This window comes from Amphiura filiformis, chromosome 1, assembly GCF_039555335.1.
Source record: "Amphiura filiformis chromosome 1, Afil_fr2py, whole genome shotgun sequence".
Lineage (NCBI taxonomy): Eukaryota > Metazoa > Echinodermata > Ophiuroidea > Amphilepidida > Amphiuridae > Amphiura > Amphiura filiformis.
In genome coordinates this window covers 22,326,243-22,338,050 of record NC_092628.1, presented here as the reverse complement: position 1 = coordinate 22,338,050, position 11,808 = coordinate 22,326,243, and the positions used below count along the sequence as shown (strand labels likewise).

General features: G+C 37.5%; 1 protein-coding gene across 2 annotated transcripts; it reads left to right on the top strand.

The window, feature by feature from the left end:
• Positions 1–465: 465 nt before the first annotated feature.
• On the top strand, positions 466–11,422 carry LOC140170018 (uncharacterized). 2 transcript variants are annotated; one of them, XM_072193364.1, is made up of 6 exons: positions 466–592; positions 2,281–2,379; positions 5,558–5,756; positions 8,005–8,156; positions 8,687–8,869; positions 10,098–11,422. In XM_072193364.1, the coding sequence occupies exons 2-6, from the start codon at positions 2,308–2,310 to the stop codon at positions 10,395–10,397; spliced, it is 906 nt and encodes a 301-aa protein (XP_072049465.1). In that variant the 5' UTR covers positions 466–592; positions 2,281–2,307; the 3' UTR covers positions 10,398–11,422. The 2 variants fall into 2 exon arrangements, with proteins under 2 accessions (XP_072049465.1, XP_072049534.1); XM_072193433.1 differs by lacking the exon at positions 466–592 and adding an exon at positions 688–795.
• The last annotated feature ends 386 nt before the right edge of the window (positions 11,423–11,808 follow it).

Sequence of the window (11,808 nt, the reverse complement as noted above, 5' to 3'; positions counted from 1 at the left end):
CACAGACCAAGCTATAAGACGCGCAAAAGAAAATTAAAGTTTGCAGAAATCATTTTAAGCTTGGAAACATTATTATTTAAGTTTGCATACATTAAGTTTAAGTTTGCAAAAGATATTTTAAGTTTGCAAAAACTATTCGAAGTTTGGAAACATTATTATAAGTTTGCATTCGAAGTTTGGAAAAATTATTATAAGTTGGTGAAAATTATTTTAAGTTTGTGAAAATCATATCAATGTTGCATGGTTTAGATGTGAAAATTACGTTGGTTTAGATGTGTTACTTGCAGCAACCCCAATACCGACGTTATCACTTTGAGATTGAGATTGCATGCCTTTCATGGTACAGTACATCATACATTTTGTCTTCCGAGTACTGCACTGACTCTCGTACACAAGGTCGGCATTTTGCAAGTATCTTTGCACGTCAGTTGTCGCAGCTTGTGGAACCTGCGCACCCGTGTGAAAATGGGGAAGGAGAGTATTAAACAACCCATGCATAGCCGGGTCACCGTGAACTCGATAGTCACTTGTTGTTCAGAAGTGGCCCGTGAATGCATAGGTCTAGCGTTATTGAACGACAGTACAGCAACAGGTAAGTCTTGATTGCTCTATTTTCAAAATGAACTTGAAAGAAATTGTTTCATTTATTTATCTTTATTGTTAAATAGTGGGAGTGACAACTTGAGAAGTGCGTTTATTCTCGACCAAAGAGAGCTGCACAGTATTGGAAGGAAGGAAGGAAGGATTTGGACCTATACAGACATATACAGACAATCGATAATACTATAACACAGGGCACATTTTGTATATATGCCAGGGAAGTGTTACCACTAGTATTTATAGAAGTTTTTGCACTGGTAATTTTTTGTGTATACGGGTTTGCTAAGGCATGCAAAATAAATACATGTACTATTTATTTGCATACCAGATAACTGCACTGTGCTGTGAAGCCAGAACGTTCACGGGCTGCACAAATAGGGAATTTAGATTTTTAGTCCAGCAGTAGCTAAGATATATTTTATGAATTATGACCCTACTATGATAAACGTTAAACGTGCCTATGAACTGACATCAATGTCAATGCAATGGTAGTTCAGCATATCTTGCGAATGATATAGTTAGCTCTCGGGGGGGCACTTCAATATGAAATGGATATAGGTGTAGGGCTGGCACTTTCGCACTAAGGGGCATTCGGTGAGAGCAAAATGTAAAAAATATGGGGTCATTGGGTGAGAGCATGATTTTTGGCATTCAGTGAGAGCAAAATGTAAAAAATATGGGGTCATTGGGTGAGAACATGACCTTTTTTTTAAATGGAATCTTTGGGTGAGAGCCGAAACAGCGCCGCAAAAACCTCGAAAATCGAATTTCTAGGTCTAAATGGCTTCAAATTTCATCGTTTTTTCAAAATAAGTAACAAAATCAGTGATAAATGAAAGTTGCTGTTCAAATTGAACTTGTAAGGGTCTTTGGGTGACAGATCAAATGGAAAAATAAGGGGTCTTTGGGTGACAGAGCATGTGTTCGTAAAAAATATGGGGTCTTTGGGTGAGAGCGATGCTGAAAAAGGGGGTCTTAACAGCCCTACATACGCGTCACCTCCAAAGTTGGAGTGCCCCCCCCGGGAGTTAGCTTTGACAAAAATTGCATTGGGTAAAAAATCTTAAATAGCATGGCCGTTGCTAAGGAAGTGGAATAAGAAAGCGCGGGTTACAAATTTGACAGCATTGCAGGACGGATTCTCCTGACTCTTCTGAACATTTTGATATATAATTAGTCGATTTGAATCATCTGCCCAACGACGCGAAATCTCATACTATAGGGCTGTTAAGGTGGTACTACACCCCCTGATAAATTTTGTGACTAATTTTGCATTTTCTCAAAAAATAATTACACACTGGTAACAAAAGTTATGTATATATTATAGGGGCCAGGAATCCAATTACTTCACTGAAATATCAGTGAATCAAGTGGTTTATTATGTATGTTAAGAAATGAGGTACATTCTAGCGGTACAGTCTTTTCTTATCATAAATAATGTACCGCTTGTCTTGAGTCACTGAAATTCCAGTGTGTTGTTATTTGTTGAGAAAAATGCAAAAATAGTCACAAATTTATCAAGGGGTGTAGTGCCACCTTAATAGGCCTAACTAGCTCCAATATGCGGGCTTTCTTAACTTTTGTTTATATCTATAGGCATAACGGGAGAGAAAACAAAGACGTTTTGTAATCTTTTTACCACCCCAAGTTTGATAATATTATTATAATTATTTTATCAAGGCAAAGAACAGTAAAGCTACATTCAAAATGGCGGATGGCGGACCAGCTCGTGTTATTCTGTGGGGAACACCAAGATGTTTGTCTACGGCATTTTTAAAGGTTTGCTTAAATACTTATCATTAACTTAATTGTAATTGTATTATTGTTTACCGAGCTGACTATTTCTATAATATGCATATTATAGTTATGCATGACTCGACTATACGGCAATTGTATGGACTATGGAGTGCTGAAACAAACATTACAAGATACAAGACATACCCTTTTCAGCATGATTAAAATAAGTACATAGCAAACTCAAAACGTACAGGGTGAGTCAAAAAAGGTGCAATAGAGCAAAGAATCGATATTTATGTAAGAACCAAGTTGAACTTTCCCATTATTGAAAGTTTCCATAAATGCCACACTCAATATTCACCTTCTGTGAAAAAATGAAGTGACTCGCTTCTACCGTTTAATTTTTATGAGTCCTTTTGCTGCGATACCCAATTTCATTATTTGTCCACGAAGTACCATGTATTTTGAATGGGAGCACACAATGCACGATAAATGCACCGGCTCTGAAACTGACTTTAACTTAAATAAGGTTGATTTTGCGTTATTTTTATTTCTTTTTTTCTGTTCAAACAAACTTTCTAACATTACTTTAAGTCATTCATACCTCACTCAACTCCAACTCCAGTTTTTAATCCCAATATGTCCAACTTACTGGATATTTACTCCACTCCAATTTGCGCGTATTTCATTTCGACATTTGAAAAAACACGCCTACAAATTGATATGGTTTTGATAGAGAATAAACATCTTTAAAATAAAGGGAAAATGAAAATAACAATAAATAGACCAAGGGCAATAACACTTTGGGTGCTCCATTTCATTTCAATGCCAACGAGGTTAAGAAATGGCAGTGGTTCCAAATCTACCTTACACAGAGTGGGCTGACATTCAAATTTTAAATGTCTCTTGGACAAACATTAAAATTGGGTATCGCTATAAAATGTGTCATAAAAACAAAACGGTAAATGCTAATTCCTTGTTTTTTTCACACAAGATTACTAATGGATATGTTAATTGTAAAATGTTTTAAAACCTAAAGGTTCAACCCCGGGGGCACTCACATTTTTTTGGGTAGGTGTGCCACCGCCAGTTTCGAACGCGAGGTCTAGGGAACTGATCGCCCGTCAAATAGGGAGGGTCTAGGGAACTGATTGGCCGGTCAAAAAAGGGGGGTCTTGGGAACTGATCAGCCGCCAATGGGGGTCTCGAGAACTGATCCAGGGTAATTTTCAATTTTTTTTGTTGCATTTTTGCCACAGATTTTCGAAAAAATCGATTTCGATTCTTGTCAAAAATTGTGCTTCGAATTAAGTATAGGCCTATCGGGATGAAAAATAAATTAAATGTATCTCAACATCTGGCCCTGGATCATTCCAAGCAGAATGTCTGCATCACACTTGAATCCAGATTAGGGACCGATCGTTATTTACGGCAGGGTGGGGGATGGGCGTTTTGGAAAAAAATATCAACAAAAATTTTCGCGTTCCCCCCTCGCGTCCGCTCAAAATTTCTGCGTTCCCCCTTGTTTTCCCAATTTCTCCATTTAAAACTTCACAATCCCCCCTCCTGGTTCAACTAAAAATTTCAGGTTCCCCCCTCTCAAGACTAAAAAAAAATTGTGTTCCCCCTAAATTTTCCCATTACCCCCTGCCATAAATAACGATTGCTCCCTTAGTAGGGAGCCTACAGGGATCTATTCTATACGATGATTTTTATTTTTGGGTGGATCATCTAGATAGGATAAAATTCAAATTGAGAAAATATTCTAGGTATGACTTGTAGGCCCTACTTATCAGAAAACGATCATGTCAAAAATTAATATTTTGTTCTGGGTCTGATTATTCGGACTAACTTGTAGGCCTACTATAACATCCAGATCATAAGAAAATGACAAATAGCCTAAATTCCCTGTACTGGCCTACTTTCTCACCTACTGAATAATTATAGCAAACCTGAGATTGCCGCAAAGAAATTAATAGTTTTATGTGAATGAATCGAGCCATAAATGTCAAGTGTGCAGAATTCGGCAGTCTTTCCACCAGGCTGATAGATCGAAAATCACTTCTAAATTCACTATTCGGGCCAGCCAATGAAGTGTACATATTTGAGGTACTATAGTCATAATATTTACTTCCAGTTTTATTCCCAATGATGGTCTCAATTCATCAAAATGTTCATGTCACCATCAGCCGAAAAGTCCGATGATTTTCAATGTCATGGCCACACACACAGCACAGCTCGCTCAAGTCTCGAGTGATGTTTACATTTTGAAAACAATCACAAAACTGGCCCAGTGTTGCCTAAAAAGGAGCCCAAAATTCACCTTATTCCTTACAATGTGTTATTGGGGAAGAAAATGATGGAAAATCCCCATTGAAGGAACCTTTTGGGCTTGCAAATGTAGCTTTTGGGCCGAGATTTTGGGCTTGTAAACGTAGCGCGGAAAACATGCCAATCTATTGTCAATGAGAGCGGAGATGATGAATTCTGTGAGTCTAGCGAACGGCTAGAAAAAAAATTGAGTCATCAGAGCGGCAATCAATGAATTCAGGGGGTCTAGGGAACGGCCAGCGGCTCTGAAAAAGGGGGTCGTCGCCGCGGCACGTACCCGTATAGCTGGCAAATGTGAAATAAAAATGGATTCTTTTGTCTATTGCACTTTTTTTGACTCACCCTGTACATTTTACAGACATGACAAAACGTTTCAATAACATTCAAAATCATTTTTGAAAACTTGCTGCAAAACATTCTAACGTAATGATATTTTAAATAACATTTAAAAGTGTTGAATAAATATTTTGCACAAATATTTGGTCAAAATATTTACGATAACACTTTGACAAACTTTTTTAAAAACAGTGTTGTGTTTATTCATATCAAATGTTTTAGAAACGTTTTCATGACCCGACATTTAAATGTTATAAAAACGTTAAAAATCGAGGTTTGAATTGTAGTCGGGGTCCGATTGGGGGTCATGTCAATTTATTTGTATTTTGCCGTTTCCCCAAGTTTCATGCACATTGTATTCACAATTAGTGGGCCAAGTTATTACTAGTATTATTTTTTGTAACAATGAGTAGTTGCTTATTTTTTGCTAATTTTTCCTCAAAAACTTCAAAGCCCCTCCCCCAGTGGCGGTCCCGGGGAGGGGGGGGGGTGAATTTCAGAGGGGGGGGGCAAATTGCACCTTTGTTAATATTGTGTATCATCATACTTGCAGGCTATGACCCATGTGGACGATTCTATCGTATGGCATGAGCCTTACTTGTATGCACGAAGGCTGGGCACAGATGGCGCCGATAGGGAGAAATTTAGAATCATGGCAGAACAAGGTATGAAGGCTAAAGGTGCTGGTGGAAACTTCGATGCTATTATAGGAATGGCCAAGATGTTGCCGTTTGGATATGTTGGATCAGAAGGTTCGTATTTTGTATTATCTTTTTTAGTCTATGCCTGGTAAGTCTAACGGGCACTCGGGACTGGCACACTGCATCTGGAAATTATTGCTTTTCCGATATACTTACTCCCTATTCCAGAAAAATACAGAACTAATTTTTTTTTGATTAAATAAATATATTATCCTGTTTTGTAAAATGATACATAGCTAAATCTCAGTCACAAAATCCAAAGACATGGCACAAGTCTAAGCTTTCAAAGTTTGTAGTATAGGCTATGAGTTTAATAATATATACTGCGCCAATAAAGTATCCTTACACTTGGAAAAATAATCACAATTTCAAAACTGTACAATATTGGGGTAAATTTGTTTTTTAATAGATGCAGTATCTAATCCTGCACATTATGACACCATATTGAATCCAATGTGACCTCAAGAAGTAAAGTTACAAGCAATTGAAAAAAGGTCCCGTTTTAAAAGTGACAAACTGGCCTATACAAGGCGCAAAAAGATTCCAACAAGCGAAACAAAGAGACAACACAGTTTCTTAATTGAAGCGTTATTTAAAGCAGTTCAGTTTTTGCTTATCTGTACTTTTCATAACATTCACTTTATTTGTTAGTTCTTTTGTTTCAGTTTTCTTTCGTTCCTTTTGTTTTAAATTAAAGCCAAACGCATAAATTAGCCATTCACCACTCTCAAACCAGATGTTTTGTCTGTGGAGTTTTGAATAGGCCAGTTTGTCACTTTTAAAACTGGACCTTCGTCTAATCAAATGCTTGTAACTTTGCTTCTTGAAGTCACATCGGATTCAATGTGGTGTCATAATGTGCAGGATTAGACAGTGCATCTATTAAAACAACAAATTTACCCCAATACTGATCAGTTTGGAAATTGTGATTATTTTTCCAAATGTAAGGATACTTTATTGGCGCAGTATATACATGTATATAGGCCTATATAATATAATTGGTTATATAAGTTACAAAAAATGTGTTTTCCAAAAATAGAATGCATAACCTGAATCTTACCCCTTAAAAACGCTTGGATTTGGCCAATATTTCCCAAATTTGGCAAAATATTAAAATATTACTTTTATTGCCAGCTAGAACTAACTCAAGGATTAGGACTTACCCATGTCTCATTTGGCAGAAGCTAATAATATTTTTTAATCTCAAAAAATGAGTGCTGTATTTGTCTGGAATTGGGAGTAGGCCTAAGTATGATTGTGTTTTGGGCACTTCACTTTGTAGTATGGAGGCCACATTGACCAAATGCCTTGATAGTTTTGCGCAACAATTTGCACATGCGGATATTTTCATTTGACCAGGTTGTCATTTCTGGAAAGTGATGAAAGTTGAGATAAATCGAGTTGAAAATTATTTTTTACCAAATTCGCTATCGTAGACATGACGTCATATTGGTGACCCCGGAGCGTTACCATAGTGACTGGATCACGCTTTCGCGAGAACTGCAATGGTGATATCAATATATGGAATTTATATATCAAATTTTTAAATTACCAGTCATATTTAAGACCTGAAACCTCATGATTTCAGAAGGAAAACGTCTTGCAAACGCTTACTAGGCATTGAAACCCATAAGAAATGGCTAAATCTTGATTTTCATACAACAGAACATCGACGTGTACAGCGTAGATAGTATCGTCATGCAACCGCTTGATCCATCACTACGGAAGTAGTTTTGACCTCGGCAGGAAGTGACGTCGGACTACGATAGCGAATCTGTACCCAAAATTTTCAATAATTAGCGCTTGACTCACGGTCACAAAAGCTCACAAAGATGGTGTCATGTATAGGCCTATGCATGGTACATGCGATATTATGAAAAACACATTTCGTCGCTTCTATATCATTCGCAATAAATATTCGAGAGATATTGTCTCCTAAGCTAAAAGACCGTTCAATACTTTTAACAACAGAAAATCGGCACAAAATTTATCATTCCCCTATCGTCCGCTTAAAATTTTCGGACCCCTTGCTTTCCCCTTTTCTCGATTATTAAAAATTAACATTCCCCTCAAGTAAAAAAATCAGATTCCATCCTCATGACTCCCCCAAAATCGGATTTTCATATTAAAACTCCCACCCCCTGGCGTAAATATTGAACGGTCTCTTAATTTCGACGAAAAAGTGTGATGGAATAAAATGAGTGGTCATGTTTTGAGTGGCTCTCTCACCAGCTCTTTTCGGAGCCATCATTTAATGGTTTAATAGCGCTCTTCATCACTAATTTATGTTTTATTGCAGTGTCTTATCAATGGGTGAAAGAGCAACTGCAAGCTGAAGCCCCGGGGAAGAAACTGATTTTCAACAAGGACATGGTAGAGGGCATTGTCGATACGTATGACGCTATACCAGAGGGATTCCGACATGTTTTTCTTCTGCGACATCCATTGAAGGTATTGAGAAAACGAGCGAAATTCGTAGAGTAAAATGCTGATAGAATTTCTATTTATTTATTGATTGATCTGTTTAACGCAAGACGTTGTTAAAGTTATATAAAGGTCATATTAGGAAAGATTGTTGGATTTTCATGAAATTTGGTACTGTAAAACATGAAAAAATTGGGCCATTTTTCCAAGGCTGTGTCATTTGCCCTTTTGATGTCAAATTAGTAAATATTGTTGGGTTTTCATGTGCAAAAATATGGCAATTTTTTATGTCATAGTGTCAACCAGCGGTCAAATTTGTAAATATTGTTGGATTCTCATGATCATGTCGATCATGAAACTACAATGTATGATCCAGGTGATTACGAAAGCATGCGAGACTCCGTAGTTCGAGAAACGCATTGTTCTTTGAATTAAGCACGCAAGAGGGCATTTTTTTTGTTCCGTGCTTGTCGATAATAATTTAAAAAAACTCGAATGAGTAGGCCTATGCTCAAATAAACACTAATCACATGTTTTTTTTTTCCCTGGCCATACAGGTTTTTCCATCCTTCAAAGGCATGTTCAAAAATAACGCTGTTCCTGGGATGGAAAATGTTGACTTGAGGAAACTTCCCGGTACGGGGTTGATGCCAGCAGGGTATTTCTACAAAGAATTGTTTGATTTATATGAGTACTTGAAAGACAGCAAACCAATAGTCATATGTACTGACGATCTTCAGGTTGGTAACTTTGTTTCTTCCTCCTTCTTCTCTGTACTATAGGTCACATTATCACGATGCGAAATTGGTGGGGAATGCGACACGGGCGTAGCAAGCGGGGGGACAGGGTGGACGAAGTCCATGGGCCCCGAGGGTTCAGGGGCCCCAAGCAAAAGAGAAAATGAAATAAGCGCTGATTAGCTGATTAAGGAGATCCTAAAAGGCAGGGCCGAATTTACCTGGGCCAGGCCAACTTTTGGAGGCCCCAAACTCATCGTGAGGAAGGCATGTGCACAGGAGGCCAAGTTTGAATTACAAATTGGGGGCCAACTATAAGATCGACAGTGGTGGCAGAAACATTGCAAATTAGAGGGAGTTAAGCATATTTTGTTCCGATCTCACTGGGACAGTTGCGCGCGAAATGAATTTCTAATTTCAGACCATTTTAGCCCAAAATTAAGGTGAATTTTGCTATGTGAAAGGCTATAGTAGGCCTATGATATGCGCGAAGCGCACAAAATTGTGCAATTTTACCATACTTTGGTCCAAAACATGGTATTGTAGGACTAAGAGGAATATGAATAGGGCAATTTTGGGGGCCCCTCTGGCCCAATGGTAAATCCGGCCCTGCTAAAAAGGGCCCGGAACTCTTTCTTGTCCATGGGCCCCGAGGCTCTTGCTCACTGGCAATGCGATCATTGTTCTGAAATTCAGCATGATTTGCTGAAACCTGTGTTTTGGGATTATTAGCGATTTGACGAGCCAGGACACCCAAAATGCATCAAAACTTTGGAATAATAATAAGACGTGCTGTGCCGAAGCGCCAAAATAATTGCAAACGTAAACAATCTTATGAAGATAAAATCTGACATCAAAATAAAGCCGTTTTTCATACAGCCGTTTGTTGCATATCGCGCGAGTTATAGGCTAACGAATTCGGCATGGTATGACACTAGCCATGCTAGCAGTTAATACCGATGATAGCAATTTAGGCCTAGCTATTTTTCAGTGAGTTCACAAATAATGTTTTCGATTGTTATGAAAACGCTTTACACTCTTTATATAACAGGACATTTAAGCGTTTTTTGACAACCTTTTCTAACATTTTGCGAATAATATCGAAATCGTTTTGCGTTTGCTGGGGAGTAATACTGTATCGTTTATCTTAACTTTATCACCAATCTTCTGTCTTGTCTGACGTGGTTTAGAACTTATTTCTCATAAGTTTGTGTGTATTTTAAATCACCAGAAAAATCCAGAAGGCATCATGAAAGCTTACTGCAAGGAGATTGGTTTACAATATACAGAGAACATTTTGAATTGGTCCGATGATGGTGATGCTATCATGCAGAAATGGATGATAGCCAAGGAAGCCGCTGTGATGCTTCCGTCAACATCAATACATAAAAATGCATTTGGGAGCACCGGTTTTGGGGAACCTTCGGAATTGCCAGACAAAGCTGAAATGGATGAAGATATTGTGGAAGTTGTAGATAAATGTATGCCGTATTATGAGAAGATGCATAAGGACAGATTGCAGGTGGAATGAAGATGAGGGAATGAGTTTTGTTTTTAGAAGATGCAATTTTAGTGTGTATATATAAAACCGCTGCTTAACGACATTTGGTCAAACTTAATATCATGCTGCGCCATCGAAATGATGCGGCTTCCACGGTCGACCAACGACCGTTATCCGGATGTCAGCATAATTATACACAAGTGGTATAACCAGTGATCACATCCGCCAATATATAGCCCATTCCTATAATTGGCACTTCCCTGCCGTTGATGAGGTGTGAACATTGATATCACGTAATTATAAAAGAACGAAAGCGATGACAATTATAAGCTGGATAAGGGTAAACATTTTACATTTCGCGTTTACGAAAAATCGCAAACAATGACGGCAAATTAATCATGTATGTATAGTATATATTTTATTATGCCCTTATTCATTAATATTTGGTCTATCTAGAAAGTACAAACAATACTTATATTTCTTAACACCTGATTTGACAACAAGTTTGTTACCCTTGTACTCGCTTTCGGTATTTTATAATCACGTGATATTGATGTTCACCCCACCAACGACAGGAAAGTATCAGCTATAGGAATGGTCTACAGTGTGCCGTCATTTGGATCGTATGAGAAATTTACCGATATGACGATGTCATGTCGATATTTTATATTTAGCAATTCAAAAATAGGAATATCAGGGTTCACAAAAAAAGTCATTTGATTATGACCAATTTTGTCAGGTTTTCGTAAAATTAGTTACTAGTTAAGTTCACTATATAGGGACTTAACCTAACTATTTTGCAGCATTTGGGGTCAGAATTGTTTACCCTATTTTGCATCTCTTTTAAAGCTGAATTTTTACCCGGCTCGCTTTTTCAGAAAGGCGAACCGCTTATGCTCAGTATGTAAAAACGATGCCCAGTGTGCAAAACCCGAAGGCAAAAGCGACCGAGTATAAATTGCCTTAAAAGTAATAACTCGCTGGAAGCTCAAAAATAAAGCACCAAATTTATATCAATATTGTAGATAGCTTTTAATGTTATATAACGTGAATAAGTATTAGGCCCCCTAATACATTTGCAAGTTTTATACGAGTACTATTATAATGCTGCATAATTTCAATGCATTTTCACCTATCCATATTATAGTCAATGATACATTTTATTAAAAATGCTAATTACCAACATGACCAATGTGAACTATGTTTATTAATTAGTTGCAGTCTATTTTTCTCACCCTGCCATCGCGAGTCAGTTAACATGGTTATCAACCGCTATGTCGCCGGTAAGGGATCATTAAAATAGTTCTATAGTTCAGTAAAATATGTCTTTTCTTAAACATTACCCAAAAGGTCCAAATTAAAAATAAAGTAACAGAGGGTCCACGTTTTTGAGTAAAAATATTTGAAGCAGACTTAAAAAAATCCACTTCAAAGAAATGAA

Coding starts and splice junctions, on each gene's coding strand:
- LOC140170018 (XM_072193364.1), top strand. CDS start 2,308: ATGGCGGATGGCGGACCAGCTCGTGTTATTCTGTGGGGAACACCAAGA. Junction 5,757..8,004: donor TGGATATGTTGGATCAGAAG/GTTCGTATTTTG, acceptor GTTTTATTGCAG/TGTCTTATCAATGGGTGAAA. Junction 8,157..8,686: donor TTCTGCGACATCCATTGAAG/GTATTGAGAAAA, acceptor CTGGCCATACAG/GTTTTTCCATCCTTCAAAGG.